Source organism: Rattus rattus, chromosome 2 (assembly GCF_011064425.1).
Source record: "Rattus rattus isolate New Zealand chromosome 2, Rrattus_CSIRO_v1, whole genome shotgun sequence".
Lineage (NCBI taxonomy): Eukaryota > Metazoa > Chordata > Mammalia > Rodentia > Muridae > Rattus > Rattus rattus.
The window spans coordinates 40,838,011-40,854,879 of record NC_046155.1 but is presented as its reverse complement, the minus strand read 5'-3'; the positions used below and the strand labels follow the sequence as shown (position 1 = coordinate 40,854,879).

The following is a 16,869-nucleotide window of genomic DNA, read 5'->3' as shown; positions in this document are numbered from 1 at the left end:
GAAGTGAGGAAGCAAAGGGGTGAACAGGGGTGGCGCTTTGCTACTGGGGTGTCAGGGAAAGAACTCGAGTGTGAACAGCTTCTGCTGAGGAGTAAATAATCCGGACACTGAAGCACTGAAGGTCTCCTGGTGCTGGAGGCTGGGGTCCTCAGAGGATAGGCTGGATCTCTGGGAAAAGAGGCAAGTGGCCCTTTTGTACTCAGACCTGGATGGTAGACGTTCTTGATATCGAATGGTAAGGACCCGCCGAGAATGCTGCCCCGAGTTACCAAATCTGTGTTCAAGAGGTAGAGATGGGATGGAGAGCAGGTGCTCTGATCGGAAGTGTGATCCAGAGCTTGACAAATCAAGTGTGACATCCTGACCACAGTGCCTTATGCATTATATAGCAGAGTAACTGTAAACGTTTGGTCCAGATGGAAAACAACCAACCCATCCAACCATCCAGGCAGGTCACTCATGCGGGGACTTCAGTCTCTACCACCATGATAGAGACACCCTGCTGCCACGCTGGGTTTAGGCTCTGCTTCTCCTCCCAAGGGGGGGACTCTGCAGCAGCTCCACTAGGAAGGCATTTGAATCTCGACCACCTCAGCTACCTCCTGGTGTCCGTGTGATTCATGGAGCTCAGCCCACTGTGAGCTCAAAGCTTGTGTGGAGGCTCCAACAGAGGAACCCACCAGCCATGCTTTATTGGGACAAGTCATTCTCTTCGGGTGCAGAGCTTTGGGAGGGACGCACATCGAGTGGTGCAGGAGGAAGGGGACACCCACATGGAGACTCAGCTCACCAGATCAACCCTGTTGATCAATGGGACGACAGATGTCTCAGCCAGATCTCCCTCACATCCGGAGCGCCGCTCTTTAGAGCCCCAGCAAGCCACAGCTGTCCTCAGTTTGGGGGAGGTGCTTTGTCTTTTCTGGGGTCGGAGGGAAATCTGTCCCTCACTGGATTTCCTACTCACACCTACATCCCCAACTATGTCAGAATAAGAAAATTCCTTGCCCATAGGACTGTGAGGCCCAGGCTCCTATGCAGGTGGCAGGTGACTGGGTGGCGTTTTCCTCATAAACAGGCTGTGTGTTCTTTCCACTCTGTTCTGTGGCCTTCTGAGAGGATCAAATATTTCTTTTTATCTATTTCCACCTGCCAGATGTGGTGAGGATATTTGCTGGATTTCCAAGGTGGCGCCCCATTGGCACGCCAGTAAAGAGCCTTGGTAGGAACACCTCCCTCCCCACATACAAAGTCCTTTCAGGACGCCTGTCATCCTAGCTGGCTGGCTCCTGTTCCCGGAAGAAGTTGGGCTCTGCCACTGGGGAGAGTATGTGTTGAGGGAGTAGACTAACCTGGCTTGAGGCTTTTATGGTCTCTCAAGCCTCGGCCCTCAAGGTCCCAGGCTGGGCAAAGATAGGCAGCTTGGAGAGGCCACCTGGGACCAGAAGCCTCACCAACAATTGACAAAGGAAGTTGATGGGGACTGGTGACCTCTTCAGCCATTGGGGAAGTCTGCGGTCCCAGGGAAGGTGTAAGGGAAAAATCTTTTTTTGCTCCTCTGCACCAGCTGCTGAGGGTACTGAAGTGACTGGTCTAAATGCACACATTATTGTAATGTGTGTGTGTGTGTGTGTGTGTGTGTGTGTAGAGCCCACAGAGCGGGTCCAGCCTGTAACCCCCCTTCCCCGGGCCCCCGCAGCCCTTGGCGCCTGGGAGGGTGCACCTTTGAAACTGTATGCCAGCGGCTGGGCCTCTGTTGCAGCAGAGGAGTGGTGGGGAGGAGGCGGGCGGTGGTCCGTGCTTGGGGGGAGGGCGGGAAGGAGTCTGGCCCTGGAAGTGTGCTTTTCGATTGATGGATGACTGCCGGGTGTGAGCGAGCGTGCGGGTGTGAGTGTGTATGTGTGTGAGCGCGCGCGCGCGCGCGTGCGCGCGCGCGCGGGGCCTGCCCATTTTCCTCCTCACAGCAGTCAGTTGGGAGGGAGAGGGAGACGCCGGCAGCGAGCACCGGGAGAGGAGCTGCGCGCCCTCCGCTTAAGACGCCTTTCCTGGGTCCACGCACAGACGCCGTGACTGGGAGCATCTAGGTGCCACTCGAGCCGCAAGGGCGCATCGTACGATTCCCCCGGCTCTTCGGTCCCTCGGTGGGGATAGCACCTGGAGATAGCCCCGGACGGGGATGGTCAGCGGCTGCGGCCGTCTGACACGCGAGCGGGACACGGCGAGGGCACCATGGCGCTAACGCCCCAGCGCGGGTCCTCTTCGGGGTTGAGCCGACCAGAGCTGTGGCTGCTGCTCTGGGCAGCCGCGTGGCGCCTGGGGGCCACGGCGTGCCCCGCCCTCTGCACCTGCACCGGCACTACGGTGGACTGCCACGGCACGGGTTTGCAGGCCATCCCCAAGAACATCCCACGGAACACCGAGCGCCTGTGAGTACGGCTCCGCCCGTCCGCTGGGACTTCCTCCACCCCCTCGACCCCTGGTTGCTCTCCCACCATGACGGATCCGAGGGACGGGAATCGGGTGGGGGGGCGCAAGACTGTTGGGCTCCGTCGCCAGGAGAGGAGTCAGTGCCTTGGTAGGTTTTTAGGAAGCCAGAAACCTGGAGCGCGGCTGTTTAGCAGGTGCCTGATTGAAAGGGCCCTGGACGCATCCTCGTCAGCCCATCCTCACACCTGCCCCTTGCGCTTTCCACTGTGACAGGTCCTTCCTACTGCACAGCACTTTATCCCTCTAGGGTACCGGGAGCCTTCCTGGCACCTAGGAGAAAAGCTTCCCACAGAGTCCATGCACGGGATTCTCCTTTTGGACACATAGGGCTTGGCTGGGTTCTGAGTGGGCAGGTGGATTTGGGCTCCAAGGGCTCTCTGTTTGGTGTCGTGGAGTAGAAGTTTCTGGGCGCCTATCCTACCCATTGTTTGGCCCCAGAGCCTTGATAATTTTTCCCTTAAAGGTGTGAGCAAACTACCCTCTCCTTCAGGTCCCACCCCTAGCCCAAGCAGACAGACAATGGGACCTGAGGGCCTTTGGTTTGGGTTTTGGGGAAGGTGACATCCGAGCCCTGTAAGGGTGAGACGAGTCCTGGACTACGAGCTCAGGAATGATAGTAGTGGTGAGAAGCTCCGACAGGGACACAAGGTTGAAGACATTGACGATGACAAGTCATAAAAACCTTCCTCTCCTCTCCTCTTGTTCTCCTGTATTTCTTGATTTTGAGGAAACTCCACCCTTTCTAGACCTGCCTCATAAGCCCGGCAGAGCATGTGTGATGTGTTTTTCTATTTTCCTGCCAAATGTGGTCTGTGTGAAATTCCAGCATCTAAGGACACCACGGTAGCTCGAGGCCACGGTTCTGCGGGTCGTGCGAGTGGATTTTTAGTCACACACAGGGCCTTTGTACACTCTCAGAGGTGACCATACCAGGAGGGCTTTTTTCCGATACTTTGTGGAAGGTTAGTCGCTTCTTTGAAGCCGTTTTTCCTCTTTCTGCCCATACTCCTGGGTGACTGCAGTGAGCGTCAGGAAATGGATACATATTTTGATAACTTTGGAGCATATTTTTATTAGTCTCAGCTGGTCAGAGGCAGAAACCCCGGGGAGAGCTGTTGCCTACATCAAACTCTGAACTTCTGTTCCGAAGCCAGCAATTAGTGAGCACTCGCTTGCCCCAGACTCTTCTTGGCTGGGTTTGAGACATTCCCGTGACAGTTTCAGAGAATTTGCAATCTGCATGCAATCTAGTTGGGAATTGGCGTGTGTGTGTGTGTGTGTGTGTGTGTGTGTGTGTGTGTGTGTGTGTGTGTACGCAGAAATTGGGGTGGCACTGAACTGAGCTTTCTTGAGGCAGTCTCACGGACCTGGAGAGGAACTAAGAACCAGCAATTGTGGAGCATCTCTGAACAGTCTTGGCCTGTTCTTTTTGGATGAAATTTCTGTCCTCTGCTTTATCCAGTGGTGTGGTGTATTTTTTCCCCTGAGGCTGTTACCCTGGTGGCAGCCCACACGTGAGACCTATGAGCCCCTCTGCTTTGCTTTGGCACCTAGACTATTCTGCATGCTCGTTTGCCCACTATCCTACTGCCCCGAATGTTTATGATAGGTTCCGTTTTGCCTTTCATGAATTCTTCTAGTCAGTGAGATGGAAGCGAATCCTGGGACAGAGCAGAGTCAGGGGTAGTCCTAGGAGCCGGAGCATCTGGGTTAGAAGCCCAGCGCTGTGAATTATGGGCTGTGACTTTGGACAAATTACCAGGCTTCTCTGAGCCTTAGTTGCTTTCTATTAGGAAATGGAGTTTGGACTACAGCAGGCTTCTGGTTCTCGTGGCAATGGGAGATAACGTGTGGGAGAAGCTGGGGTTCAGGTACTTGCTCATTAAGGCGCTATCGTGGTAACACAGGGAGACAAGTCTCATGTTTATCAAGCCAGTGTCTTCTCTCAGTTCTGAGGCACCAAAGTGATCCTGTCTCTGTCTTCAAAGGGCAGATGGTGTGAAGGGCCGGACAGGAGATCTTTAGCGGGTAGATGTAGAGAGGGCCCAGCTAGTCGTGTGGCTGGGGCTGGGAGAACACTAGGCCAAGAAACCCTTTTTGGGGGTGAGGGGACTTCTTAGAAGGTGGAGTGTGTTGTTAGGGTTGGAGGGTGTGCCAAGCAGAGTCCAGGTGACCCAGGCAGGAGTGACTACTGAACACAAAGCCTGCGGCTGGCCGCGACTGGTGTGGCCTGTGGGTCAGATTTTCCCAGGGGCTGAATTGCACCATGTCAGAGATGAGAGGAGTCTGGGGTTGTAAAGAGAGATTGGGAAGGGCCAGGAAGGCCTTTCTTCAGCTTCACATTCCCTTTGGAGATGTCTGGGTGGGAGTCCAGGGTGAGCATCTTGGGGGAGCTAGAAAGCTGTGTTGGTCAGAGACTAGCCAGCAGCTCCCCAAGTTGGGACATTTCTGTAGATTGCGTGCTTACCGTCCGTTCTTCGGGCATCTCCGCTGGTTGCCCAGGGGACCCAGCAACTTTATGACTATATGTTTTGTAATGCTGGGTCCAGACCTGGTTTCCCAAGTGGGGAGGCATTGTTCTGGTTTTCTGTGGAGACCTCTGGGAAGAGCTTGTGTAAGGCCCAGCGCTGCTAAGGAAGTTGGCCTAGCCACAGACACTGAGGGCTGGGTGGATGGGCAGGGAAGGGATACTAAATAATTCACTGCAACAGAACAATTATACTGAAGACTGGAGGAGACCTGCTGGCAAGACCCTGGAGCAGTCATGGCTTTGTAGGGCCCAGGCTTAGAGGGTTCAGCCATGGCGGCCAAATGCTAACTTTTCCCTTCCACTCAAGGATCATCACTTTCAATGTTTATGCCAGCGTGTCCAGGTCACTGCTCTTCCCTACTACCTTGGCACTTGTATTTTAGGGTGCAGAAGGGGGAAGCCATCTGCCAGACCTTCCATCAAGTCATCTAAGGATGGAGAGAGGTGGGCAGGGCCCCTGGAAGGTCAGGACTCATATTGCCATCTCTCCCCGGGTGTATCATATTCTGTCCCTTGTCAAGCTGTGAGACTTGCTTCTGTGACTGTGTGTGTGCTCTTGTGTCCTTTTCCTGGTTGGTTCACCCCTCCCTAGTGGCATCCATGTGCCAAGACCCATGGCTTGCCCTGAAGCTGCATTCAGTCGGGCTGGACGGTCACCTTCACGGTTTGGGGAACCCATTTGGAATTCAGATACTGATGGAATTGAGGCCAGGGGCTGAAACCATGTCTGTCACCAAGGCCTGACTAGGCGAGCCACTGCAGGGTCCTATAGCAGAGAATCTTGCTGAGCAGGAGAATTGGCCCTGGCAGTGGAGGGTAGGGGGTGAGTCTCCGGCTCTCCCAGGCACAGAGACAGTAGCCACTGTGCTGTGTTCATTGAGTGAGCAACTGGTAAAGAGACCCAGGGGTGGTCTGTCGTTCACATGCTTGGGACTCTGTTTCCCACATATAAGGGGTATAGTGACAGTTTTGCAGGAACTATGCTGGGGTTCAATGGCCTGTGGGTGGTATTTTGCCTTCCCTTGGCCTGTGGGAATAATGTCCTCACTCCATCAGAACTTCACAAGGATTCATTCAAACTATGTTTACGAAAATGCTTCATAAATCACACGCCGGGTGCTAATGCTGTGAGAAGCCCATGCTAAAGGCTACAACGTTCGGGGAGCTTGGAAGGTACTTGCTGAGGCTTGACCACTCTGCAGGGGGCTCTTCCTAAACTCCTGCTGCTCCAAGCATGTGGCCATGGTACCTGAGCATCTTTTCCTCTCTCCCCTGCGATTTGGGCACAGGGAGAAGGGGATCTGCAGCAGGGTGGAGGGTTGCAACAGCACTGCTCTGGTAACGCCTGTCTGGCGTTTTGTTAGTCTTGCGCTGCCTCTTGGCAGCTGGGGCATCCTGCGGGGCTGCATTCCCTCATTCAACAGATAGCCGCTGTCTATTGAGCTCTCTGCATTGTGCTGGGGTGGACGGAGAAACGGCCTCTTCCCAAGTTCCTGTCCAGCAGGGGAGCAAGAAGAATGGCCTGCTAGGCACATAAACACATAATTGCAAATTGAGATAAGTGCTTAGGAAGAGTACACTCCCTCAAATCCCGGGGTTCTTTTGCCCGCAAAGTGGGGGTACCTGCTTCTAAGCTGGGCCTGGGTATTGAACTCCGTAATAGGCAGAGAGATGCTGTGTACCTCGCAGAGCCTGGCAGACAGCAAGTGCCCAGCAAATGGGACGATTATCTCTGCTATTAAGGTGACAGAGAGCTCCAGGGACATAAAAGGATTCAGAGACCACTCAGTGCTGGATCCTGGCAATCTGCACCCTGGTCTCACCAGGCAATGGCGAGGAGCCCTGGATCACACCGGAATAGGAGGAGTATACTGTCCTTTCTCAGCACCTCCTTCTGAACGACGACACACCAGGAGGTGGCCCATACCGCCCAAAGTTGCTATGCTCTCTTGGGGCCCTGTGTGGGGCGTTGGGGACAGGCAGCCCCCTGCGTTATCCGTTATCGGGAGCAGCCGGGAGGGCGTTTGGCGGAGTTGCCGCCTCCAGTTCTGTGCCGGCATTAGCAGCTCGGCAGGGCTCTTGCTTAATGGGATTTTCTTCCCAAATGCTGTAATTATCGCCATACAAATACTTATTACCCAGAGCAGATGACGGCCGGGCCTTGGGCAGTAGCCAGGGAGCTGGGCTGTGCTGGAGGTGGAGAATTGGCTCCTGTTTTTGATGGAGTTTGCCACCCCCTCCTCTCCTTTCTGGAACCCAGCCCGTGGCCAACAAACAGCTGTTGGGCACCTGCCGTGTGTGCATCGCATCAAGAGAGGTCCGGGTATGGGCTGGTTCCTCTGGGAGCTTGCAGCGGGGTGGGAGAGAAAGAATAAGTATGCAGGGACATCTGTAGGGACTCGAGCACAGCAGCTTCCAGCACAGGCAGGTACTGGTGTGACAATGGCCTAGTTTGAATCCTGGCTCCATCAATCGCCACCTGGGAGACTTTGGGCAGCTCAGCAGTGACTCGATTTCCTGGGACCAGTGATGACATTTAGCTTGTAGGGCTGTAACGTTGAAATGAAATAATACAAGTAAAGGGCTGAGACTACTGCGTACCCTGTAGCTAGTGAGGAGATGAGTGTTGATTGATTGATGGGAGGCGGAGGCACTCAGTGGTGGCACAGAGATGGGCGGAGCTGAGAGAGATGGGCGGAGCTGAGAGAGATGAGCATGGGGCTGGAACCAACTAGGAGTCTGAATCTGGAAGGCAGGTAGGGGGGAGGCAAAGAGGGGGTAAGCACATTTGGGGGCACATAGAGGAGAGTGCCAGGGATTTGGGAATGGGGAGCAGATCCATCTGAGGAGTGAAGAACTTCATAGCTGAATTCTAGGAGAGCATCAGGCCAGGGGGCTGAGGAAAATGAGAAACTGCCAACGTGGTTGTGTGTGTGTGTATGTGTGTGTGTGTGTGTGTGTGTGTGTGTGTGTGTGTGTGTGTGTGTGTGTAAAAGAGCTTGTACTAAACTTTTGAAACATCAATGATTTTGAAACAAATTAGCAGAGCTGAGCAAACTTCACCCAAAACCAATTTTAGATTATTTTCATTGTTCATAAGGCTCCCCTGTGCTCACTCTATTTGTTTTACTAGAAAAATTGCAACAAAAGTTGTGTCTCCTTGACTCAGAGTGAGTCAATTGCTCCGTTATTCTGCTTCCTTCCTGAAAGACCTCACGCTCACGCTTAGACACACATGCTCAAGTACAGGTTTTGGCTTTATGAGGCAAGATCTCACTTGGCAGCCCAGGCTGGCTTTGAACGTATGATCCCAGTATCTTGCCCTCCCAAGGAGGGTGATGGTGGGCATGTACCACCACACCTGGCTTTACGATGATTCTTTCCTACCCTGAAACATTTAAGAATAGGCTGGAAGCCCTGTAGATTTTTAAGCATTGGTGTGTTTTCTAAGAACAACAACTCTCCCAAAGTCAGAACATTGCAACACACGATACTGTTAGCTATTCTGTCCCTCATGTTCAGTTTCCGTCAGCTGCTGTGTGTCTTATCACACTTTTACCAGGTTCACAATCTGACCCCCAGATAGCATTTAGAAGCCATGCCTCCCCGTCTTTCATTGGGGCGCCTTGTCTGGCTCTGTTCTCTTTGACGTTGACATATGGAGGACCACAGGACAGCTAGCTATCAGGTCCTTCAGTCTGGCTTTGTCCAGTCATTCCTTAGGGCTACATCCCATCTTAACTAAGAATTCTAAATAAAGCACTTTGTTTCCTTCTTTGTCCCCATGAGAAGACACACAATGTCAGTTTGTTCCCTAGGTACACAGATTAAGACAGATAGGCTATCTGTTTTCCTCTTCTGAGTTGTTAAGTAATTTGTACAGAGACATTTTGAAGCTGTGCGTGTAACCTGTTCTTCAGAACTTTGCCCTGGGGCTTCAGATCCAGTGGCTGATTCTTGGTCTCATCTGTTCTATGCTGTTTGCTGGTTAGAAGGATCTTGACTTCGTCTCCATCTCTTTGTCCATTTTTAGCAGGCTTGTGCGTTACTGTTTTATTTGCTGGATTCTGGTTTGTTATTATTACTGTTTGGTGTTTGAAGTATCTCGGATTTGGGAGGTGGGAGCCCAGGCAAACCCATCTGGTGTCCTGTTGACAGGCTCCTTTGAGCATTGGCCCTAGGGGTTTCAGGCCAAGAAGGGTGAGTATGAACGACTGTTTCAATTCTTCTGCCTGTCTCTGGTGTAGGATAGGTGGAGTGGTGTTAAAGGCTAGCAGCCGGCAGTGGGGAGAAAGTCGATTGATTATGTGATTTCTGTGACTAAGATTTTGTTGTCTTTACTATAGTTTTATTCTATTTTTTTTAATTGAAAGCCTTTCCCCCTAAAATGATTTTAGTTGGTCTAATTCATAAAATAGTTGAATGAATTAGAAATTCAGATAGATTCCCATATATGCTTCAACCAGATCCCCCCCAGTGCTAACTTTATAAGCACGGTGCAGTTAGCCAGTTGAGGCACTAGCATAGTTATGATATTAACTAGGTAGTGGACTTCCCCCCTTCTTTCGCTCACCAATTGCCCCCTGAATCCCAGGGGACCACATTGTATTTAGTTACATCTCTCCTCAGCTCCCTTCAGTCTGCAAAGGCCTTTTGTCATTTTTGGCTTTTCATAATCTTGACTCTTTGGAAAGATCATTCGCTAGTTATTTTGCCTGAAGTTTATTGATTTGGTTGTCTAGTTGTCTGTCTGTCTGTCTAGTTTTTGAGGCAGTTTTACTGTTTTACTAGCTGGCCTTACTATGTAGACCAGGCTGGCCTCAAACCCATGGAGATGACTTACCTCTGTCTCCTGAGAGATGAATTAAATGTGTGCCCCACCCACCTTATGAGCTTTTTTCATGGTTTGGTTGAGCCTGTGCATTTTGGCAAGGATGTCATGGTGGGGGGAATGATGTGTCCTCTGAGGGTCCCATCATAGAATTTCTACAGGAGTTGAGGCTGTGCATGGAGAGGCCCACAGGCCCAGCCTGGGAGAGTGACTACGTACAATCTAGCACAAAATGCACTCTTCTAGACCCATCCCGGAGATTCTGATTCTGCAGTCTTTGATAACGGCAATTTCAGGGGATTCAGATTTGGGGTGTGCAGAGTGAGATCTGGGAGCACTGCTTGCTGTTGGGGTCTCCTAGTGAAAAAGTGTACCCCTTGAAGCCAGAGGAGGCCTGTCACTCTGAGAGGAGGTGAGGATGAGCTGGTGGCAAGGGAAGATGGCACATGTGGGAGGAGCTATGCTCTGGGGAGGGAGCACCGGGCAGAGTTGGGGAGGAGGGTGGAGAGGGTAGGGCCATCAACTCTCTGAGGCTGAGGGTCAAGGCAAGGGCTTGATGCACAAGAAGCCCAGATCACTGAAGACTGGCACTATCAGCTTCCTGGAAGACGTGGAGGCAGGCAGGCAGGCAGGCAGGCAGGCAGGCAGGGGCAGATGGTGGGAGCGAGTGGGTGCTGGGAAGTTTGGGGCAGAGAGGGCAGCACAGACAACTCTGGTGAGGAGTCCCAGAGAGTTGCTTGCTTGGGTTATAGCAATGGTGGGAGGGGGGCCGCTGAGTGAAGGGGTCAGGGAGGACCAGCAACAGGTCAGAGAAGGGTGGGCACAGAGATGTGCCTCGGCGGTGCCTGTGGTCACCATTTACACCCCCTCACACCAGACTCAGGGCGAAAATGCGTTAGAGTTTAATCTTCACTCTTGGTCTTACTCAGCAGTCCTGGGAGAAGATATTAAGCCAGCTCTGCAGAGAGGTGGGGCCATCTGCAGCGGGGACGGAGCAGCGGGGACGGGACAGCTGGCTGCTCAGTGGTTGGCTGAGAGGCCCTGAGTCATGAGCCTGTGAGATGCGTTTGTGTGCAGCTTTTAAATTTGACTGGAGCCTGCTGTTCTTCAGATGTTAATAAGGGCCAGCTCCTTTCACTCCACACTACAAAGCACCTGTCAGTGCCCCGCACTGGGGCCTCGAGGCCACCTGGGTGCCTGCTCCACCATTGATCCTGGCCTGTGCACATTTGGGGTAGACCCAAGGAGCCAGCTGGCACAGGCAGGGGGCATCTGGTCCAGAGGTGGAGGGAGATGGAGAGAGTTGGTGGGATGCAGGGAGGTAGGTTGCAGGGGTTGCAGGTGGAGGTCAGCCCAGGGCGTCAGTGACTGTGGGTAGGGAGTGGCTATTTGGGGGTGGCTCCTCAATGCCCCATGTTTTTGTGGGGACAGGTCCTAGGTCAGAGGAGGGGAGTAGCAGGAGTAAGGCCAGGCTTCAGTGAGGAAGGGACCAGGTGAAGTTTGACTCTCATAGAAAATAGAATTGGAACTGAGTTAGACTTGATTCCCTCACTCCTACTGGGATTGCGTCCATTAAAAAAAAAAAAAATTCCCAGACAGAAATGAGCACCTGTTGGTGAGGACGTGCTTTGGTGAGAACATCAAAGGAAGCAGCTGCTGTGTAAAACAGGATGGCGATTTTGCAAAAAAAATTTAAAAATAGAATTACTGGCCGGGCATAGCGGAACACTACTTTAATCCCAGCATCCAGGAGGCAGAGGCTGGTGGGTCTCTGTGAGTTCGAGGCCAGCCTGGTCTACATAGCAAGTTCCAGGATAGCCAGAGCTACATTGAGAGACCCTGTCTTAAAAGAAAAGAAAGAAGACAAAAGAAGAGAAAAGAAATACTGTACATCCTGATTTGAATGAGGAAGTATCCTATATGCTCACATAATCTGACGATTGGTTCCCCAGTTGGTGGCACTGACTGGGGAGCATAGTCCCTGGAAGTGGGCTTGGAGAACTCAAAAACCCTGTTTCTAGTTTGCTCTCCCTGCTTTGTGCTTGAGATGTGTGTTCTCGGCATCTAGTTTCTGTGGCTATGCCTGTTGCTCATGAGACAAACAATCCCTTCCCTCAATAAGTAGCCTCGATCATGGTATTCTGTCAGCCATAGAGCGCGAACTAATATACTTCACGACCAAAAGAATCAAGAGCAGAAGCCTTGAAGAGCAACTTTGTACACCTACATCTGTGTTCATAGCAGCGCATTCCCGACAGCCAGGGGCTAATGGAGGCACAGGTGATAGATACACGCAACAGAGTAGATCACACATCCTTCTATGGAAGTCGCACCTGCACACCCTTCAGCTGATGCTCTTGGGGGACCTCTGTGGCTGGCTGCTTTCACTAGCAGGATTTCCTTGCTCACCTAGGGCTCACCTAGGAGTACAGTAGGCTCTGGAAGAGAAGAGATTCTTACCAAGAGGCACATGCAATTTCGAGGATATGCCTATCCAGGGAAGGCATGTATCAAGTGGGTTGTAGGGTAACAGAATCCACGGAAGCCAGACCTCTAGGGAACAGATCAAACTGAGGCAGATCTACTGCTGCATTCCAGAAAGCTCACTGAAACATGTGTTGTGGGCTGTGTCAGACTCTGGAAGAGATGGGGAAACAAAACAAAACAACCAAATCAAACCCATAAAACAACCCGGCCCATGTTTTCAGAAGCTTCTGGTCTGGGGTAAGAGGTAGTGAGGCTGTAACAGCGGCTCAAGACTGCTTCAAATCCCTGTAAAGTTGTCCTTGCGCTGAGAGATGGCTCTGTGGCTCTGGAAGAGGAAGGTTTGCCACTGGGAAGGGAATGGTGGAGTGAATTAGGCCAATAGGAGGGCTGGACCTCCCAGGCATAGTGGATGTCAGGCTTAAGGGCCACAGGCCTTGGAGTCTAGTCGGACTAGGAGTTGGGAATCCATCAGGGAAGACAATGGGGAACTTATAACGCATGGTAAAGAGGTTTTGTCTCCATTCCAACAGCAATGGGGTGGGGGCAGGGTAAAGAGTGTTTCTAGGACTTCCCCGAGGATCAGCTTGTAAGGCCTCCCCTGGCTGTGGCTTTTTGAACAGACTCGAGGAGAGCAGGGGTGAGTGTGGGGAGCCCACCAGGAGAGCAGGGGTGAGTGTGGGGAGCCCACCAGGAGAGCAGGGGTGAGTGTGGGGAGCCCACCGGGAGAGCAGGGGTGAGTGTGGGGAGCCCACCAGGAGAGCAGGGGTGAGTGTGGGGAGCCCACCGGCATCTCTGCCGGAAGCTGGCACAAGGGTGAAGGCCTGAGGCGGGCCTTGCACGCTCTGTGGGCCTCAGGACTCTGAGCAGTGCCGAGGAGAGTCCGTCTTCCCTAAAAACTGCCCCAGCGGTACCTGACTGCCCACCCAGGGAAGAGCTCGGTGCAGAAAGCAGCCCAGACACCTTACATCCTTCCCCGTGAGAGCTTCCTGTCACCGGTTCAGGCTTGGGAGTTGCCTGGTCCCTTGAGAACAGGGATGGCTGGACCTGCAGAGCCAGACGCTGGTGAGGAAGCACTGAGCTCCAGACTGGGCTGAGCCTCCCGAAGTCTAAGCTACCCAAGGATCCCTTCTGCGTTTTCACAGACTCCCAGATACTGGTGAGCATTCCTGCTTCCCGAGAGGGAGCGATCAAGGGTCAGGAAATCCTTCTGGCTTGATTGTCCCTACATAGCTGTGCTTTGGAGAATTTTCTCCAAAGTCTTTCTGGCATTTGGGTTTTTATTTTAGCGGAGGGCCACCAAGGAACTGGCAGAAATGGGGACGTCTGTTACCAGGGCGTGTCTCCTTCTGATTACATCTGACACCCGTGTGTCTCCCTTCTCACTGGAATGATAGGGGTGAGCTCATTACTCTTAGGAGAGAGAGAGAGAGAGAGAGAGAGAACTGGGTGTCTGCTCTAGCCTTCAGCCTGAGGTCTGAGATGTGAGCAGCTGGTTCCTTCTGCTTTGCTTGAGCCTGTCAATCAGTACCGGCGTGGCCTGGCGACTCCACCCACTGGTATTCCACGATCCTGGAGGAAAACATCAATACCATAGTAAAAATAGCCACAGCTGGCTATCCTCAGGTACAGAGAACAAACGGCAGGCCTTGATATTTTAGAAATACGAAGTCATCTAAACCTCACCACACCTTTAGGAAAGGGATAATATCACCCTCATTTTACAGATAGGGAAACTGAGGCACAGAACAGTTAAGCTCCATGTGTGGTGGCAGGGCCCAAGTCCTTCTGCCCTGAGAACATGCTCAGCTGGGTGGGCTGGGAGCCTCCTGATACTGCTGCTTAAGCAAAGCTCTGAGTCTTACCTGGGGACTGCAGAGCTCACGAGTGACTTTAGCTCTGTCTAAGGTCTTACCACACTGGCTGAGGGCACAGGGTGATGAGACGGGGGAGGCAGAAGCTTCAGGTTTCCTGGCATCGGGGAAGAACTCCAGCTTGGCTTCATCCTTGCCCCACCATCTATTGGCTGTGTACCACTGGGCAAGTTGCTTCACTATTCTGTGCTATTGTAGGAACCAGTAAGGAGTGGCAGGGGTGGGGCTCAGTGGCAAAGCTCCGGGGAGCTTCACCCTTGAGTCCTGAACTCCTCTGAGCTCCTAGGCTGAGAGCTGTCCTCGTGGGCACACGACCTGCTCCTCTGGCTGTGGTGGTCTTGGGTGTGAGTGTGTCCAGGCAGCATGTCTGTTGGGAGAGGGTCTTTATGACAATACTCTGGGATTACCTGTTAGAGGAACAAAGGCTCTGATGCTGTGTATTCTAGCAAGAGGCCATGGTTGTCCTGCTAAGGCCAGGGCTTGATGATCCTGGAAACGTCAAGCCTCATATAAGGCCTGTAAGATGTTTCTAAGTTGCTGCTGCCCTCAGACTTGAGAGGGAGAAGGGTTCTTCCTAGAAAGGGGGCATTTAACTACGGCCGCTGAGAGTGAGGGCACACAGAGAGGGCTGGGGCTGGGACAGGAAGCCACCAGCAGGAACTCCTGGGAAAGAGGCCAGACTTGCTTTGCCATTTGAGCCATCATGCCTTGCTTTGCTATGTCTTTCAACATAGAGATGGGATGATGGGTAGGAAGGGAGAAGGAGGGACTGGCTGATGCCTGTGTCCCAATGTCCTCAGCATCTCAGTAAGAAGGGAGACATACAGGTGTCAGATGTATCAGAAGTTCCTGCCTGCTGTCCACCTCTACCTGCTTTTGAGGGGATTCTGTGCTTGGGGACTCCTGAGTTTCATGTTGGCCCTGTCTTGTGCAGACAGGTCCTAGCATTTGTCTTTGCTCTGTCAATGGTGTGCTGGGAATACACTATAGTCAGTTGCCTTATAAAATAGCCCTAGGAAGTCTTCCAGATATACTTGTGAGAGAGAGTACCTCAACTAGACAAGCAATATATGTGTAATATATATATATATCAGACTTGAGAGAAAATATTATAGAATGTCCATGAAGATTATCCCTAGTGGTTAATCTTAGTAATGTTCAGTTTTAATTTTTTTCTTTTCCAGGACTTAAAGTTCCTATGTCACTAATTTTTATTTTTTTAATTAAATATTTTTTATTTAAAAATTTAATAACACTTTTAAATGCATTGGCTTATAAAACTTTAAGTGCAGAAAGTAAACTGAAAAGATACTAAAGTCACCTTATGTCTTACAACTTATCAGTTGTAGCTGTTAACAAATGCGTGTTCCCCTGGCTCAGCCTCCATGTGCATAGATCTGTGCACATGTGTGAATGTGCATGTGACACAGCTTTTATGGAATATAGGCTGTCTTTTGACCTGCTGCCACATTCTGTGTGGTAGCAGCTCTCTGTCATCAGGCAAGTTTGTAGTTCACAGTGTGCATTTAGTTTTCTGAAATTCAATCAAGCATTGGTTCTAGAGCTGACCATTTGAGTTTTATTGTTTACTTCTCTGTTGCTATGATGAAGTAGCATGACTTTGAGGAACTTATATAGTAGAGTTTATTTTAGCTTAAGGACCCAGAGGAGTCCATAATGGGAGGGAAGGCATGACAGCAGGTGGTTGGAACAAGAAGCTGAGAAATCAAAACTCCACACAGATGGAGTGGAGTCAAAGTGAAGCAAGGTGGTGAACTCTTTTTTTAAAAAAACTGAATGTGATGCTTTCTTTTTTCTTTTTTTATTTTTTAGATTTATTCATTTATTATATATAAGTATACTGTAGCTGTCTTCAGATACACTAGAAGAGGGCACCAGATCTCTTTACAGATGGTTGTGAGCCACCATGTGGTTGCCGGGAATTGAACTCAGGACCTCTGGAAGAGCAGTCGGGTGCTCTTAACCACTGAGTCATCTCTCCAGCCCAGGTGGTGAACTCTTAAAGCCACCTTCAGTGATCTACTTCCTCCAGCAAAGCTGCATCCACCAAAGGTTCCATAACTTTCCATGTAGTGTCACCCACTGGAAACCAAGTATTCAAAACCCTGAGCCCAAGGGGCCCAATTTCACTTCACTACAGTTGTTTTAACATCTTTTGTCCTTATAACTAACAGATATGTACCTTTATAAAGAGAAAGACAAAACCACCACCAAACGAACCTATGTTGTACTGTGGGACTTGCAGTTGAAAGTTTCAGCATGATGACTCAAAGAAAGGCTGAAGTTCTGCCTTCAGGAGCCAGTTAGCAAGGGTTCCCAAAGGTGCTTCCAGTGTTTGAAGGAAAGTTGTGTTCCAGAAGGTGCAGAAGGCCATTTCAGGAAGAAATCTTTAAATCAGTAAGATCAACAAGGCCTGTCATTATATGAAGAAGATATTCTCACAGCAGTTAGGATGAGGAAGGGCCTGGGTATGGGGCACTTGCTGATGGTCTGGCAACTTCAACACCACTGAAACCCCTCAGATCCTACCATAATAAAAGAGATGAGGATAGAAAGTCCCAGGCATGGGGCATGAGTCAAATGAACTACTGGCTTGTCAGCTTTGATTGACAGCCTGGGCTCTAAGGGTCACAAGGTTATGGCTA

At 51.3% G+C, this 16,869-nt stretch overlaps 1 protein-coding gene across 1 annotated transcript in view; it reads left to right on the top strand.

The window, feature by feature from the left end:
• The first annotated feature begins 2,148 nt into the window (after positions 1-2,148).
• Positions 2,149-16,869, top strand: part of Slit1 (slit guidance ligand 1) — a 144,278-nt gene continuing 129,557 nt past the window's right edge. The window contains exon 1 of the mRNA XM_032891963.1: positions 2,149-2,423. Within this exon, the coding sequence (XP_032747854.1) occupies positions 2,227-2,423 (197 nt within the window). The 5' untranslated portion in view covers positions 2,149-2,226. The remainder of the gene's footprint in view (positions 2,424-16,869) is intronic.